This window comes from Ruditapes philippinarum, unplaced genomic scaffold (genome assembly GCF_026571515.1).
Source record: "Ruditapes philippinarum isolate M1 unplaced genomic scaffold, ASM2657151v2 ctg5963_1_1_1_1, whole genome shotgun sequence".
In the NCBI taxonomy this organism is placed as follows: Eukaryota; Metazoa; Mollusca; class Bivalvia; order Venerida; family Veneridae; genus Ruditapes; species Ruditapes philippinarum.
The window spans coordinates 7,560-26,913 of NW_026861217.1; the positions used below are offsets into that span (position 1 = coordinate 7,560).

Consider the following 19,354-nt stretch of genomic DNA (forward strand, 5'->3'; position numbering starts at 1 on the left):
GTAAACTCTTGATCAGGACATTGTTCTCCTGATTGCAATTTCTGCTAAAAGCAATTTTGATAACGCATTTGTGCTGGAGGACCATTTCCATCTAATCCATCTAAATAACAACCCATACTGCACACAGAACATTGTCATTCAGAAGAGAAGAGTCGTAAGATGATGATGACACTAAAAGAGAAACAAACATCCACTAATATATCAAATATACAGGCGACTAAGGCACGCACTGTTAAAATACAATCCTGAAGAATTGGCTGAATGCTTAATTATTTGGAAAATAAGAACCATTTATCAATACTTTTTGGCAAAGGAAAGGTTTCCGGTTTTGCTGTTCCATCTGAACTTCTCTGGTTCATGTGTACATGACAAGCAGATTGTTGGGCTGGCTGGATCTCTCGAACCTCTGAGTTGCAAAGATCAAACGTCCTCTACATGTCTACCAATGTATTTGAATTGCCCAAAGTACAAAAAATGCCAGTGTTCAGAAGAAAATATAGAAATTTTAAGTGTTCCCAAAGAGCTCTAAACCAACAATACACATTTGTGACCTTTGATTTGGCTGCTGCTAAAAAGGCATATTCTTTAGTATGGAAAATCCAACAAAGTACAGTGATATTATCAAAAACATTTAGGGGCTTTTCGTTTGCTTGGTTCAAATACCAGGAAGTCGTTTCTAAAAAATCTTGATAGAGAAGAGTGAATGTGTTAATGTGTTTACAGTTGAAGCTCTGCGAAAGACTGCTTTTTGAAGATTTTGTAGCAGCAGTTATCCAAATCCACAACTCTAGTGCATTGGAAGATATTAACCAAGCGTTAAATGTGCTAGCTGAGAATCAAAGACATGAACACCTTGTAGATGTGTTAGCTAATGATTCTGTTTTTGAACTTTATAAGAGGTATCAAGAGTTCAGGGAAGACGTCAGAAATGGTCACTTAGGGAAGAAGTCACAGTTTTGAATGGATTTATTGTTAAGATTTTGCTTGTTCTTCGTTTTATGAGAGCAACGAAGGAAAATGATTTTCACCCTATACATATCAACATTATAAAATATGCTACAATTATTCTTTGCATATGATCATCAAAACTATGCAAAAATATCTATCTAACTATGCAAAATATCTATCTGTATATGTTCTTAATATGTTAAGCACACCCAGGATCAAGAGAGCTTCTTCAAAAATGCTGTTAATATATACTATTGAGCAAATAATAAACAAACATGCAAAGACTCGTAGAGGCATAAATAGGATTTAGCAGAAACTTTGCTGCCTACTACAGATGGGAGTCAAACACACAACACTCGAAAAGCCAGCTATGTTGAGGCTACATTCCGCATGCGGGCAATCGGTGGAATTCTTCACACATTGATACACAACCAGCAAATATAGCAGCATTTGAAAAAAATGTCACGAAACTCAAAGAATCAATAACTAACTTTATGAATTCATTTGTAACAGATAATAGGATGTGTTGTTCTGTTTTAGTTCAGGGGCTCCTGCACCAGAAAAGATCGAAAAGAGTCCTGCTTGATGCCTATCGAAATGGACTTGAGGCACACAAAAAAAGCTCGTCCAAGAACGTCTGGTTGATAAAACTGTTAGTTTGTATGCTTCACTGAAGAAGCAAAACTGAAAAACATTTGCCGATACAAAGAAATTTAAGAAAAGTGGCATAAACTCAGAACAATCTTATCGAAGATAAGGCCGCTGGCAATATCTTCGGTCAGCTTATCATGTTATCAGAAAATGAAATGACAATATCCTTATAATTAAGACACTAACGTACCCGCTTGGACCAGTCCCTTGGTTCTCTAGCTTCAAGCAGAATGGCTTACCAACAAAGACTGCCAAGGCAAAACTAATGCATGATCTCGAAGGCGATTTAAAAATATACAATGAACAGAGGTCAGGTAACAAAAACATGAATATACATATATCTTCAAAACACTTTCTTGTCTCCCTTATTCCTTTAAAGACGCGCGGAAAAAAGATTTTGAGATTTTACTAAAATGTGAGTGTGCAGACTTAGTGACAGATACATACAAAAACAGAATTTATCAAATCTGCAAAAAGGTCATGAAGTTGAATGAGTGATACATACCTGATAAATTGCAACAAAACCAAAGTTTTTGGTAAACTGAAAAGGTTTTGTTTGTTATAATGATAAATTAAGCAACAATTGATAAGATTTACATAAGAGGAATTGTCTAAAAGTTAAATATGCAGGGAAATTGGACGGAAGGAGAATCTTGTGCTTGTGAAGTTTGTTTGTTTGTTTGTTTGTTTGTTTGTTTGTTTCATTTTACCCCTTTTCCTAACAGTATTTCAGTCATATTGGCGGGTAGTTTCTTAACCATCGTTCCTGGAGAGTTACACCAGTACTAGACTACCTTCCTCCGTGCTAAACTACCAAAGCATCTCCGGGGATCAAACTCAGACATGCGTATTCCTCCAAAGTAAAGATGGAAAAGTAGAAGTAATACCAGATCTACATACGTCTCAGGAGGAAGCCGATACATGAATTATGTTACATATGCAACATGCGGCTAAAAATAATGACAAAGCAATAATTTTACTTTCTCCTGATACTAATGTTATGGTATTACTTCTAACGTAAGCACCACAGTCTATCAACAGTTTAATACTTTTTGACACTGGTGTGGCTTATAATAGAAGACTGTTAAAAGTGAATAAAATCATTGGTAGACTAGGAGATCTTTGGAAAGCATTGATTGGGCTACTTATTTTCACCGGATGTGATACCACAAGCCCTTTTTTATAAGGAGGGGGAATTATAACCAGTTTTCAAGAGAATGGGCAAGAGTGTTGATATTCAAGAAGAAGATTTCAAAATTCTAGAACAGTTTGTTTGCATTTAATACAGGAACGGCAAATAAAGTATCTTAAATAAGTTGCGCATTGACATTTTCAGACAAAAAGTTTAGACCAAATGCAGACATACTTACAATTACCTATGTTATTGACTTGCGTTCAATACCACTATATCTTTCCACATTAAAGATGCATTTTTTAGATCAAATTACCAAGTATTTGTGTGGTGAATTGCCTTTTGTCAATTCCCAACTATTCCAAGTCCTAATAGATATGGGTGGAATACTAGTTCAACCGCAGGTCTCACATATACATTGTACCTGGACAGAGGGAAATATACAACCACCAGAATTAATTGAAAATCATAGCTAATAAAATGCAAGTGAAGTGTTAGAAGATGATCAAAAATGAAGAAGGTGATCTAGAGGAAATTGAGATGGAAATTTATATTGATGTCATTTTCGAAGAAGATTTCGAGTAATAATTAGTATGTGACAAAAAAGCTATATTGTAAAACATTGGAAAAGTGGGGGGGGGGTAATTTATATCCTTTAATAGCATTATTATTAAACCAAATTGAACAACAAAAAGTCTATTTAACTTCTATAATATTTATACAAACAATTTTTTTTATAATTAAGTGATGATTTGCTTTTTTCAAACAAAACCACAAAGTTTATATTAAAATGTTAATAAAATAACAGGAAAATGGCGGCCATTTTGAATTTGGACGCCATTTTGAAAAGTAATAACATCAATTAATTATGAAGTAAATCATTTTATAGACCTTGTCTATGATCTAAAACAAAAACCGACCACATAACAATTCATTTGGTTAAAAAATTAATGGTTATTTCAATTAGGCTGTTTTTTAAGAAATTGTGACAGAGGCAGATAATTCACATTGGCTTGTGTCTTAATGGTAAACGTTTCAGTCAAACAACAACTTGCAAATGTCTTCCTATATGTTTATCTTTAAAACTACATGGGTCCCAAAAAATACCCAGAGGGGGTAACCTTTTCCATTTCTAGCTCATACTCTAATATGGCATATGACTTAAATCTTAACTATCTAAAGTTGTGTGCCAGATTTACATTGTAAATAAAATTCGAACATATTTAATAGGTTTTCATTGAATCAATTAATTTCAACATTTTCTGCCTTCTCAAACCACTCACATTCAACACGGAAAGTTGTTTAATGATGTTTTCCATTGATAACAACTGCTTTATGGGCAAATATGTGTACTTTTTAAAAGTCGCTGGTATCTTGGCATTTGCACCATGTTGATTGTTGCAGCGAGACTCTTAACATAAGTCCGATCCTCGCCCAATAAACCACTCTTTCTTTCAATTTATTTAATCCAGACCTCAGTCATATTAAAGTTGATTTCGAGAAAATGAATGGAAAGTTCTCATAGTTTCTTGTAAAACAAAATATACTTGCAAAATTGTTTTTTATAGTCTATTCAATACTTCATATATTCCAGAAGGCAACAATGTAATCTATTTTTTTTTTTTGGTACTTAACGTAATATGTAATAACTCAGAAGTTTTACAGCATTTAGCAGAGTGCAATATTAAAAATTAAGAAGAAATATGCTGAGTCAATCTGGCGAAAGTTCAGATGTACTTATTTCTTAATTAGTGCAGGTGTACATGTACTTATTTCTTAATAAGTTCAGATCTACTTATTTCTTAATGCGTAGCGTTATTTAGGAGCTGATTTTAATCAGATTGTATCACGGGGCGAGGGATGGAGTTCTTATGATAACTTGTCAGGAGTTCTTGTGATAACTGTCACGGAGTTCGTCTTTTCTACAAAAACACTCGTCAATAAAGGTACTTTTCATCTTTAAAAAGTGAGTTTTAGGTGCTTAATTAAACTTTGATGATTAAACTTGCCTTACATTTTGTATTATGTGTCAAAAGCTAATTCATAAGCCATTTTTTCATCGCATCTTGCTTAAAATTTGGTAGTTTTTAATAAAATTTCCAAATTAGTTGCGAATATTCGCAAGTATTGACCTGTTGATTTCTGGTTTTCATCCTTGTCATAAATAATAATAATAATAATAATAATAATAATAATAATAATAATAATAATTATTATTAGCTTAGTAGTGTGATTAACAATGCAGAAGCAGGTCGCTACACGACAAAGTATCTGAACTTTTAGTCGCCATACACTGCCGTAAATAATGAAAACATTTTGAAAAAGATATACGAATAACTAAATCTATGTTGTAGAGAAGCTAAGCCGCAAAAATTACACAGCTCAAACATGCCCAGTTTAGCAAGGGGTTATAGACATGTCAGTCAGTGTCATTATAAAAGCGAAATGTTTTCTTGATATGTTACAGTTGACAAAAATGACACTGATCAAATTTTTGTTTACTCAAGATCAATAATATTGATAAAGTGTAAAATGCGATTAGGGAATAATAAGTATAAATAAAGTGAAAGGAAAGGTTTAAAACTGAGGAAAGAGAAATACTGGGTATTCTATTCAAGAATGTAGGATAAAACCCCGCATGTCAAAACCCCACACCTCAAAATTGTAGAGTTGACAAAACACCACACATGAAAAATAATGAATGCTTAATAATCGTTTACTTGTGGGGATTCCGGTGGCACCGCTCTTCCCGCCCCCTCTCCTATGTGCAAGTGTATAGTGCATTACTACGACAACCATATATTAGAACCAGGACTGACTTTGACATGCAGTGCACTCGTTTTCTTCAAAGTTACAGCCCTTGATACAATTTAAAGCAAGCATTTTAGTAATTTTTGATAATAAACATCAAGCAAATAAATAGTTTAATTGATTTAAAAACATATTCCAGACAGCTTTCAAATGTTTTTATCGTCTACAGATCAAGTAACAACAAAATTATTAAGAATTTTAATGCGTTTAACTAGAGTTGTCGTTCTTTGCCACCAAAGTAGGCTACACAGTTGTGGTTCTTTCCAGTTGTGTTTCCACACTGTGCCAGTGTGTGAATTTGAAGCCATAATATGGAGATGGCAGAAGAGTATTTATTAAAAAAAATAATATCTCTTTTACTGTTTCTCAATGACCGTTAATTATCGTCTGCGAACAAGTAATGTTGACGAACCTATATATTGAATGACACTTTCACAGTATATCAGTTTCAAGAGTTGTATTATTACTAGTTTATTCTACCTTTTTATGAAATCTTTATTATCTCTTTAGTTAACGCCACTTTTCAGCCATTCTATATGTTAGGGCGTTAACTTGGATTGTTTTATTTAATTTGTTAAAACAATTAACATTTTCTTATCAAAAGGATCATGTATTGTTCAGTATACCAGACGAACGTCTGAGTAAAAGTTATAGATTATATACATGTATAGTGAATTCGTTTTTGTCTCAAACGAAATTTCGTGTGTCGTCTGCTAATATTTTATGAACGCGTCGAAAGAAAACAACTGAACAAAAACAATAAAAAGTCTTGTAAACAAGCAAAAACAGGACTAACAAAATAAAACAATGTGAAACAAAATGATAAAACTATAGATAAATATTCCTTGTCCTTTTAAGATTTTACAATGCATGTACATGTATAATGTACATTGACGCGTACTGCTATTTTTATAGAAAAAAAGGTGTTAAGTGTTAAGATAGTATCTCAAATGGAAAAATTAATTGTTCTTAATGTCTCAAAAAAGCTGAAAATAGAATAGAAAGAGACATATGAATGAAGTTTTATTATATTGAGATATATTTAGAACAAGTTCGCTTGTATGTGTTTAAAGATAGCATATGATAAATACGCGCATACCTTTATTACGTTAGAAGTATAAATATACATTATAATATACATAGTGCACTGTTAAGCACGAGCCGAAGTTACACTTCAAACGCTCTCGTGATTACGATAGAAGAGTCGCGTTTACTTTAAGCATTTATTTGAATGATTAAATTGATAGCTTAACGGACATGGATATTTGTATCAATTTCATTTAAGTAAATATTTAATGAGCAATAGATTGGTGGAAAATCTCTTCTGATTACTTTGGTTTTAATGATGTAGGTTATAGGTCGGATTTCTTACAATATAACACAAGACTTGTCAAATTCTTTCGTTATAGTAAATGTATTTGAGTGTAAAGTGTATGTTTTGATATCGTTTAATACCGGTAAATTGGCTACGGTTATGACTGTGTTTTCATTTTAAATAGAAAATCCTTAAATAAGATTACATGACTTGAGCGTATTTGTTACCTTTTACAACCATTAAAACGGAGTTCTTATTTAAGAGGGAAATAAATAAGCGACAAGATAGGGTATGAAACCGCGACATATTGTAAGTGAATGGAATATACCTTTAAAAGAATGTCTGACTGTGCATATTTAACTTACCTGGGGTGTGGTGGTGAGATATGGAAAAGTGATTATAGTTTATCAGTTTGATTCCTGTGAGGATTTTACCATGTATTTTGCGCTTGTGTCTGCAAGTTCCACAGATAATGTGGACCCTGGGGTATCGGATAAAGATTCTAGTAAGGGAGCAGAAAGGGGGCAGAGGAATTCGAGTAATTCAAGCATTAACAAACCCAGGGACAGGCTGTCGACAGAGGTATGTTGTAACTTGAAAACATATCACCCGAATGTTTATCTTAACTTTAAAGGCTTAGTAAGCATGTCAAAAACCCGCTGTCTATAACATTTCATCAATTTCACATGTGTTTTGTATTTTGACGTGAGCACTAAAGCGCTTCACTCAGAATCAAATAACTTATAAATCACCAGCTTGAAAACCTACCTGTCATGTATTACATGTGACCAGTGGTAACCTAGAGCCATACCAATCAAACCAACAGGGGGCTCAGACTCAGGACTTACTTAGATGCCGATTACCTATTGTATCCTGTCTAGTGCTTAATTTGGGTCCTACTCAATGACAATCAGTCCGGGAGTTGAAAAAGACATTTTAAACTTCTGGATAATTACGTTCTGTTCTTCCTTTACAAAACGATTGAAATCAGGACCTATGGTTGAAATTGGGTGGAATCATTTCTATACTTACAGAGCTGTAATTCCAAATTACCATTGACGTTCCTGTTTATAATCAACAATAAACAATAAGATATTATTTATTACAGAATTTTATTGACAGCTATACAATATGAAGTGTTGCTAAAGTACCATTCATAAGAAACCCGTTACAAGAATTCCTTCAGGTTTATATACGTATACATACCGAAATCTCCCGGTTTATACAACTTCGTTTTGGTACAGTGTTGAGGAAATAACTGAAACATCTTTTTTACATCTGCCTGTCGTTGAATGCAATATATTACTGTGACTGTAGCATGGCTTAAACCAACAACCAATGAACTGAAAAATAAGGCATATCTGCCGCTCACCGCTTTGCGATTTTTATCTCCTTTTTTTATTTGTTTGTTTTATTTTTGTTTTACGGGTTTTTTTGAGTTTTTTTTTATTCTATTGCTTTTTCTATTGTATAACAAACCATTTAATAGCTACATGTCCGCGTTCATCATCCACTTGTTACTTGTTGACGTTGAAATAGTTGACACTTGCGGTCTTGTTACATTTGCTTTATATATATGCCAATTGGCTAATATGCTGACAATGCGATGTTGAATGTGCAGGTACAAATAAAAGTTGTCTTATTATGTGATATTTTGGCAGTTGAAGCACCGGTAAAATTTCATTTACATCACGTTAATGCAGGCATGCATGCACGCCAGACTGTAATTGTGTAGTATACTTGGATGGCAGTCAAGAAGTCAGATTTATTTGTCAATTATAGTATACAATACATGGAAAATATCAAACGTTTACAACCACTAAAAGATATAAAAGTTAATCTGATAATCCTAATCTATTTTATGTGGTAAAATTAACTAATTTTCCATTGCTAATTACATAATGTCAATAGTGGAAAAATAAAATTATGTATTCGACTTTCGATTACGACACCGTTTATGTCTGTATTGCGCAAAATACAATAGCTTTTCAAAATATGGCACGTGAAAGCCTGTTGTATTTCTGATCAACTCGGGTCAACACGAGTCACATCTGAGATTTCAACCCTCTATCTAAAGCTAGCAATGGCCACTCTATGTTTTAGATATTATCATCTATTGTCATAACAGATGACGTTTTGACTATACCTAATTTGTACCTATTTCTAGCTTCTTCCTTTTTTAGATCAAAGCCCTTGCCATTAATTTACTGTGTTAACTATGAAGCCCGCAAAACTTAGTTTGATTGAAAATAAAGATTTGAGTCTAATTCGTAGCGCCCGGTTGCGTGGTCTGACATGTCACCACTGGACATTCAGTGCCCGCTTTATACTCGAGAGTTTAATTAGCATGTCGTATAATATGTCAGGTTTAAAATTAAACCCAAGTTTTCTAATTATCCGCACGCCACTTGCGGTTAGTTTTATTGAAAAATTCGTGTGAAGTAATCATTTCCTTCAAGAAAAGAACTGTGAAATCTTCAACAAAAAAGACAGACATTTCATTCATATAAAAATTCTTCATACATAGCGACATGACAGATACGGTTTAGACCAATTACAGAGGTACATTACAACACATAAAAACTGAATTAAAAAAGAATGAATTGGTAATAAAAACGGATATACATTTTTAGCTAAAAAAAGAATGTTAATATTTGTCTGGATGTACGATGTCAAAAGATATTACGTTTAAAATCTTTGTGGTGAAAAATGTAATTTTGATTATTAAAGACCTAAAGGGTTATGTTCAAGTTTAATTTAATCGGGAATTAAGTATATCACTTTAAGTTGTTCCATTCAAACGCTGTGTACCATGGTCTAAATGAAAATGAGATAAGCAAGTATGCAAAATAAATGTTTTCAAAAAGATTTTCTTAAAGACAGACGCGCAAGGTCAAGCGGTCTACGACCCAACAACAATATTATGGTCTGAAAATGTTAATTCTAAAATGTAAGGACAAATCTTACTCTAGCAAGGACGAAGTTTTAAAAAGTGGGGAAAAGTTAAAAAAATATATACATTATTGAACTTAAACACTCATCGAGTTCATTTCAAATAAATTAAGATTTTTTGATAGTTTCTGACATGAAATTTTCCTGGTTAACATACAAATGTTTTTGCACAATAATTGTTCATGTGTATTAATTTTGTGTACAATTCAATAATTTGATGTCTTCTCATTAATTATTTGATGAAGTTCAAACATGCAGCCGAAAGTGTTTCCAAGTTGAATGTATCACTTTGCGTTTGGTGCCTTTAATAGGGAAATACTAATATCAATGATCATAAAAATTGAACTTGAGGGAAACAGTTTGAACTCAGTTCCTCAAAACAATTTCAGCTTTGTGACAATTGTCATTGAAATATTTAATTAAAGCAACACGCCTCCAGATTCATGTTAATTTTCATGACGTAATGTATAGAATGAATTTATACAATTGTAGATGAATAAAAAAGATGATCCAGAAGTTCCCCCTCCCCTTAGTTTGGTATGTCTACAAAGCAAGCTGCTATTACCAAGAAAATTTCTTGGAATACGAATAAATCTTGTTTTAATTCGACCATGTAACTTTGTATTATAATAATGCTTAAGTCACTTTTCGCGTTTGTCGGTGCATATATGCCTTTAAGACTTTTATATGCTAAGTGAAGCACTTTTAAGTACGAGACTATTTGCATTTTGTGGTGTTAAGACGAATAGATTACAATACGTCATTAACATCTTTACCACATTAACATCAGATTTATAGACCTTAAATGAGTCGCGTCACGACAAAACCAACATAATGGGTTTGCGACCAGCATGGATCCAGACCAGCCTGCGCATCCGCGCAGTCTGATCAGGATACATGCTGTTCGCTTTATAATAGAGTTGGGTAAGCGAACAGCACGGATCCTGATCAGACTGCGCGGATGTGCAGGCTGGTCTGGATCCATGCTGGTCGCAAACCCATTATGTTGGTTTTGTCATGACGCGGCTCAAATGTCGTAACAGTACACTCTGTACTTCCGCAATAACCCACTAATCAGGATACTTAAGGAAAGCGTTGCCGAATAATTATTAAATTATGAACAAAAAAACTGGTGAAAAGTAAGAAAATTGAGACGTAATCTATGCAACAGCTGACGAAAATCGCTCATATTCTTTATCACTTTAAAAGGCAGACAGAAAAAAAATGGAACAATGTAATTTATTTTTGGTCTACCTCTTCATTGTATTCAAATAACTTAATCATACATTTCACCGAAACAATTTATAGGTTACAGTTACTTGTCCTTGCCCATCCTAGATAGTTAAGATTAAACATGTGTACCACTCAAGCATTACAAAACTATCCGACTAAAATTATCATTGCAAAAAAGGAAGTAATTTTTGCTGATTTAAAACTATTGCAGGTAACATGTCTGCATAAACGAACGAAATGTTTTGTCCCTCAGTCCCTCACTAAATTTTTGTAATAGCATTGTGTAACGCTAAGGAAAAAATGATGATATGTTATTTGCCTGTTAAAAAAAAAGAATTAGAAAAAAATGGGAATGCCTGACAAAAAATGTTTAATGTTGCATTCTTCCTTTGGTATAATTTGTTAAGCACGTGCCTTGTGTGTTATTCTGACAAGAAAAATGTTGTTTTATTTCTAGATTCCGCTAGATTGTAAATTAGAAGAAGATGGTCCTGAAGTGTTTGCATCACTGAAAGATGCCGACCAAAATCTTGTAAATGAAGGTAAAGTTTATTATCTACATTATCATATATAATCTTTTAACCCTTAAAGGGTTGGTTATGCCTCAGTTTTCATTCTTTAGAAAGGGCAAACATGAGTAGCATGATACTGAATGTGAAATTATTTGTTATAAATGTAGCAAATTGTAAACAAATTAGTTATTTTGACTAATACTAAATAAGTTAGTAAATCACTATAATTGCAATAATTGCCAAAAGGCAACAAGAGCAAAATACGAGTATGGTTCTGGAAAATGGTCAATGGAAATGTAATATAACAAAATGCTTTTAAAAAATAAAAAAAAGCATAACATGGGGGTATAATGTCCTTTTAAACTGCTGGAACCGACAAACACATATTTGTCACTAGTATATAGAACTTGACCAGCCTGCACATCTGTGAAGATGGTAGCTCAATCTTTTAGTTTTATATTGAAATCCTTTAAACTTTTAATCATTAATTTGTTCCAAAGTCAAAGCAAGGCGAATCCCGTACACAAATTCAACAGGTTAAAGGTTGAATGCCTGCGAGGATAGTGACATGAGTATGCCCCTCCCCCAACACACTTTAGTAGGAGACAGACTAACCTGCATACCAGTGCTCATCAAACTCTATACTATTGGATGCATAATCTTAACAGTCTTATAATTCAAACCATTTAAAATAACAAAAGTTCGGTCCAAATTCAACCCAGTGCACTTCCACTTTACGTTTATCCTATGTAATGGACTGGGTGTTAAGGTAGGGGCAAACACGATACATGCGTTTACAAGAACATAAACAATGGTTTGCAGAAAATGTAATGAAATTGCTCACTAAACATTGGACTTTACTCTAGTTTTAAGGTTTTCTATCTTTATTTTTCTTTTCCAGACGTTGACATTATTACAGACTCCGGTCCAGGGCCAGACAGTACCGAAAATGAAGGTACGTGTACAACATTTAAGCTTGGGAGACCTCTTTCTCGATTTAATTGACCGTTGGTGTATTATATACATGTATCTATAATAATCAAAAGGTCAAGGTCTCGGTAAAATAATGGTATACTATATTATATTCATTGGGGATATTACGTTTAAAAAATAATTATTCTATAGCGGCAGTTATTAACAAAGAAAGATAAATCCAACATGACAGAACACTATTAATATTGCATTTATCTCCCTTTGGTAGTACCGGATGACACCATAATGATTGTATTTGAAAGCAACGGCATTTTTTTCCATATGAATAAAGTTTTGTAAGGTTTAGTTTTCGCACAATAACATATAACGGCCTAATTCAGACCTATGTGTTAGACAACGGTGGCCTCGATCATAAATGTATTAAAAACAATGGAACGTTATGTTTTGACTGATTCAGATTGTTTTAATAGTGTCTAATATGCTTGATAATGTTGACCATTGCTTCTGCTAGCATCATGAGCAGCGATTTGAAAGCATACCGGCAAATAAAGGGAAAAGGATAAAAAAAGGCCGGAAAGTTGCGATTGTCCCCAGATTGACAAAGTTTTTAAAGGGGGAACGATAAAAACAATCTTTGCTGAACATAAATGGTTCGACCATTGCTGTATTTATTTTTGTCAATATCTAGTATTCGCAACATGTTTAGCGTTTTCAAACAATAAAAGGATTTTATTAGCTCTAAAATTTTCGATTGCTAATGAATATTTAATACTGCATGTTTATCAAAGTGATTATACTCACAGTTTATTACCATACGGAATACTTTATCACCATTGTTCCGACTAATCAAAGCATTTATTGCTTAGTCATTATAAATTTTGGGGGCACGAGCAAGTTCTAAAATCTACGGTACATGCATGCTTCCGTTGAATATCTACGTAAAAAAACGGCATAAAATGCCGCCACGCCATTAGGATATTTTTGGAAAAGTTACAATCTAATCATTGATTAAATTCTTTATCCTCACTACTTAATAAAGGTGTAGATTTGAAAATGTCTCTTGGTCTTTATTTCACGATCAAAATATTAAAATTCCGGGAAAAGGGTGATCCCTCTTAACAAAAGTACATGAAAATTTCGGTTAGATTGTTAGTCTGTACATGAGGAGTTATGAAAAAGTGCAATATCCCTCACCTATTTATCACCTGCTAAAGGTGATGCGCCAGGTTTAGAGGCGGCATGGTCTTGCATGAAACAGTAGTCCGTACTAAATCAATCTATAATACATTTGTGAAACATTTTACTTAATTAAGATAGTTTTCCACACTGACCACGTTTAAGGGTGGACAACAAACATTTTTTTCTTTCTAGTGTCCTCTTTACTTTTCTTTTATCTTCATTCAATCAATGTTTAAAAGCAATAACAAGCAAGCGTGATATTTGACGAAGGATTGACCAAAGACGGACGCCTACACAAACATCGTATTATAACAATAGTTGGACAAAACAATTTTGATAAATAAAAGTCAGAAAAACCGGACCCAATCAACATTAAGCTGAAATAACACATTTACATATCATGTTAACTCCTATGAATCATTTTTATTTTTTTTACAATACCGCACTCTACAAAAACTAGTGTCTTTAGTTCACTAGTGTATGTTTCATTCAGTATTTATTTACCGATGTTTTTATTTGTCCCAGGCAGGGTGTAATACGGTCAGGGTTGGTTATCTAAAATCTTCGATAATATTACCAGTGGACAAAATGAAGGCATGTGGATTTTACGTTCAAATAGCGATTTGTGGCCGATAAGGTTCTCTGTTTATTGCGACACTGCGGGGTTAGGCCGTCATTTTAAAATTCTCGCGCAATAAAAGTTTATAAAATCAAGTGGTATGCACAAGTAGGATTACACAATCTAGTTTGGACATCGCTGAGAGAAAATGCTTGAATACAAGAGATTGTGAACATTTTCCAAACTTCCGAATTCATATGTTCAAGTGATCAAGTTGGATTATTCTGTCAAATTTGATGTCAATATAAAATATATATATATTTCTTTAAACAAGTGTGTGGATTTAAAAGTGCCTTATAGGAATAGTTCTTTAAAATGCGTCCAGGTAACACATTGTATATTTAGATGATGTTTTTATATTATTTAAAAAAAAAACCACTATATATAATATTTAAAACATTTTGAATTATTTAAAAAAAATGTATTGAAAACCCCTTTCTTTCAAAAATAATTCCCCATATTTAATTTAAATTTTGTAATAGTAATATTTTATTTGTAAACGCCAGTCCTTTGCATTTTATAATAAGACATTTAAAAAAGTTAATTGTTTGTTGGGGGAAAAGGAGATAGGCCTTAATATAGTCTCAACATTTCGACTGCAAGATCGACCGATTTTACAAACTGATATTACATATACGTAGACGTCGGACCGTCGTCTGTATTATAAAACCTTGTTAGGCCAGCCTAAATATTAAAGGACATTCATGAAATCAAATGTTCTGATGTAGATTTTCGTCAAAAATCGAATTCTAGTCCACTTCTTGACAGTTGAACACCTTGGGGTACAAGATAACTTTATTCTATGGATTAAGATAAAATTCACAACTTTTCAACAATTGATCAATGTGTACTCGATATTTTGTAAAGCTTACTGGAATGCCAGAACTGGCTTCCGTATATAATACTTAAATGGCTTTCATTAATGGGCCTTTAACCCTTCTTGTTAAGTTCGGTACTCCTAACTCGGTAAGAAAGTAAAATATAGATAGAAAAAATGCTGATCTTATAGATTGAAGGAAAGGGTGAAAATGCGATTGAAATTAAAGTTTGTGCGATTTTGCAATACAGAGGGGATGAGTAAGTGACTTTGTAAACAGTTACCAATTCATTTATTTTTGTGTCTATTAGCACGTGACTGATAGCTAAAGTTAAAGATTACCCTTTCTCTTTCTATTTATACCTCTTTTTATCTAAAAAAAATTCACAACAAAACGGTACAAACAAGAACACCAAAATAATGTGATACATGTCTATAAGCCTCTTGCATGTATATAACGAAAGATGACGACATGATTATTACAACAACAACAACGATGTCGAAGAGGACGACGATGATGGTGATGATGATGTTGACAATGCATACGTTGAATATATAATGATTTTTATTACGATAAGAAATATTGGTATAAAAGTAGGGACATTCTTGCTGTCACCTAGGACTTTATTGAAAGTCCACGCTAATTGTCAGATTTAAATAAAGAAACAAATGGATATGCCAACAGTAATTGTTTATTAGAACTTTGTGCGCGAAAATACGTAAAACAAGTGCATGAAGTACATCGATTACATAACCACAATTTAAGAGATTGCCGAAAATCATATAGCGGGGTTTGGATAGAACGTTCTTTGGGGGGGAATGTGAATAATAATGAGTTACTTCCCCTTTATAAATATATGCCATTTGCATCTTTACTCTGCCAACACAAAACAATTTTATGAAAACTGTAGAAGACAGCTAGAGAAGTACATAATAAAATATTTTCTTTGAAACACAATTTTTTAAATTGAATACTGTATAAATTCCGTGATAGTTAGAAAGATACTAAGTTAAAATAAAAGTGGCAAAACCCCATTTTGTGAATTTCATTTTTTTTGTCATCTCTCGATTCCACATTATTGCAAACTGTCAGAAACGCCAGTGCCATTTTGTACCATTTTGTACATCCGCCTGTGTCATCTTCGTCAAAGAATGCTTATTATATACATTGTATTTAATCAACATTTTATTATATTTTCAGACCTGATGCTGTAGCCTTGATGTTCCCAATAATTAATTTTTATTTAGAAGACTTCATATCATTATATGGAATTTAAGATCTATTAAAGTATTATTATAGATTTATTTTTATTTTCAGGACGAAAACATCATGGTAGTTCAGGGAGCTCGAGAGAAGCGCGAAAATCATCATCAAGTTCTGCTGTAAGTTATAGTGTTATATCTTTTCTTGCTGTAACTATATGACAGTGCAAAAATCTGTTATGATCATATATATCAATATATTAATACAGTGCCACAGTCTGCACAAATGACATTTAGTATTACTTTCGAAATAGATAGCTGTTCCTATTAAGTTTAAAACTTCAAAAACTTTGTTCATATTTTTTTCACCATATTTCATTTCTTGAATTCAGACTCAAAGCATTGGTTTTATAATATTACTATAACTTGAACTGTTCATTTATTTGATTCACCGTATATTCACTGTATATTCATGTACATTTTAAAGAATCATAATTTTCAACTCTAAGTTTACGATAGATATTGATCTTTTTGTACTATAAATACTCTGCGTATTCATGCAACAAAAAGATACAACAAACTCTAAACAATGTTAATTGTGCCTTTAATATTTCAAATTTCTTCATAATCTTTGTCTCCATTGTGTTTGCAATGTATTTTACAAATGTTTATCATAATTTGTTATTAGAACTAACAAGTAAATTACTGATATCTTTATTATGTATACAAATAACTTGAAACTCTTCCAAAAGTTTTTTATTTGGTAGAGGTTACTTTATAAAGTTACATTGAAATACTAAACAATGATGTGCTGTACTTTATTTTGTGGCTTAAAGGCCGTATGTTGACTGATACATGTATCTGACATTCCGGAGTGTGGGTATTAACTATTAATTCAGCTTGCCGCGATTAAACTATTAATACAAATCCTATTCAGGTTTTATGCCAATTCGAACACACAAGAGCAATGTAGGACATAAATTGAAAAGAAACAGTTTACAATAGTTTGTAAGTCTTTGAATTTAAAATGAATATTGTTTGGATCATTGAAAGAAGATATTGCGAGCAGATATAATCTTAGCGTGGCTGTATATTTCGTTATTGTATACTATGAATTAGGCAAATTATTCGATATAAATACATTAATAATCTTTGAGTTACTTTTCCCATGAACGTTGATGGGAATGTTACCTAGATATCTCGATAGATTTATGCGTATCAATTGAAATACGCAAAAGCTTTTAAACTTTCACTCAACTGATACCGAAATTGTAAAATGTTTACAATTATTTCTCAATATATAACATTTTGATAACGTTATTACCTTTGAACTTTTGACCGATATCTTGATAAAATTTTGTCGTAAGCAACGTTATTACTTTTTTTTACTCAATAAGGATTTGCTAGGTTATATGAATGTTTAGTTTGGCTTTAAACCTTTTAATCTTCTACAATCCAAATTTTGGCGCGTGCCATTTGCGGTTTACCAGGATATTTGTTATTTGCACTTTTATTCATTAGATTTTACAGGGATTTATATTTCATAACAAATAATAGTAAAATATACAAAGATTTTTATCTTACTTGAAAATGGCATTATGGAATACAAGAGCCTCTCTTATGGTACTTTTAGTATAGCATGAAATACATGATTTAAAGGAGTCTTAAGTTTTGAGCATGTTTATTTTTGTCTAGTTCAGTCAGATTATTGTTGAGAGTTTGGTAATTAACTACAGTATATCAGTCAATAAAGATCTTAAGAAAGCTAAACAACTACAAAAATTTGTGATTATTAATAATAAAACAAAACCTTGTAAAAATCTTTTATTTTGTTACAAATTAAAATCTAAAAAAATAGATTTTTTTTTACAATAGTTCATAGATATTTGTTGTTCGGCAATTAACGTATAAATATTTGGTATCTCGATAGATTGTAATCATTATTACACAAAGACACAGGTGTTTTCGGTGTATGCAGTAAATTACATTCGCAATCAGCATGTTGTTTAAACGTGACAAATTGCTTGAATGGTCACTTACCAGTTAAATTTAATGACTTAATTAAAAATTCTGATGTTTAAATGGATCATTACTTTCATTTGACATAGATTTTATGATCAGCCTTTATCAGCATTTATTGTAATAAAATCGGCAAAATATTTCGGTGTTTGACCATCAAAATCGTTATTATAGGCTCTTCACTGCACAACCAAATTCCAACGTTTCAAAGCTATCTTCCGTTAAAATCTTGTTTGCTATTAAAAAAATCTCAGGTGAGTCATTCATGTAAGCGTCAAAGCTTTTTTTATTCGCTTCCCTGGATCTTAGTGACGAATATCGATGATAGGCAAGATTGGGACGTCTCAGGTACAATACAAAATAATGACATTTGCAGAAAAGCTTTTATTATGTCATGATTAGTGATTAAAATATATCAAAAGATATATGGGCTCATACAAGCGCCAAAGTGTAGATGATTATTTGCTTTAAGAAATATAAATATTTGAAGGACTTGCTTTTTGAATAGAATTGGATTATAAACCCAATTATTTTTATTTGATAAAAGGGTGATGATGGAAAATTAGGAAAACTAGAAAAAAAATGGAAATTTTGAATTACTTTTGAAAAGCCTAAAGGTATTTCTAATTTATTTTACATATTTTCTTACTGTTAGAATGACTTGTTGTTGAAAGTTTGAAAGAAAAGTAATTTCTGGTTTTTTAGTAAGTGTAAATTTTTTATTGTATGATAAAACTGCTTTGTGTTTGCGATGTTGAATTTATTAAAACTAGGGCATTATAAAAATGTTTTCTGTAAAATTACACAGGATTTCAATGGTTTCTTAAAAGTGATTTAGCTGGGATAATATTTAATTGGTTTCTAAAAGTGTTTAATGCTATCTGTATATATTTGCTGTTTGTGGATTATAAAATTATTGTTTATAATATGATTAAAATGATTACAGAATACCTAGAATTAAAGAACTTTGTATTTTATTGAAATGAGTGGGGCTTGCATGAAATCATGGTCAGACGTGCAGAATATTTTG

General features: G+C 32.3%; 1 protein-coding gene across 1 annotated transcript in view; it reads left to right on the forward strand.

Moving 5' to 3' along the window:
* The first annotated feature begins 6,709 nt into the window (after positions 1 to 6,709).
* Positions 6,710 to 19,354, forward strand: part of LOC132714924 (apoptosis-stimulating of p53 protein 2-like) — a 36,167-nt gene continuing 23,522 nt past the window's right edge. Inside the window, exons 1-4 of the mRNA XM_060697851.1 lie at positions 6,710 to 7,439; positions 11,500 to 11,584; positions 12,456 to 12,509; positions 16,421 to 16,485. Of these exons, the coding sequence (XP_060553834.1) occupies positions 7,293 to 7,439; positions 11,500 to 11,584; positions 12,456 to 12,509; positions 16,421 to 16,485 (351 nt within the window). The 5' untranslated portion in view covers positions 6,710 to 7,292. The remainder of the gene's footprint in view (positions 7,440 to 11,499; positions 11,585 to 12,455; positions 12,510 to 16,420; positions 16,486 to 19,354) is intronic.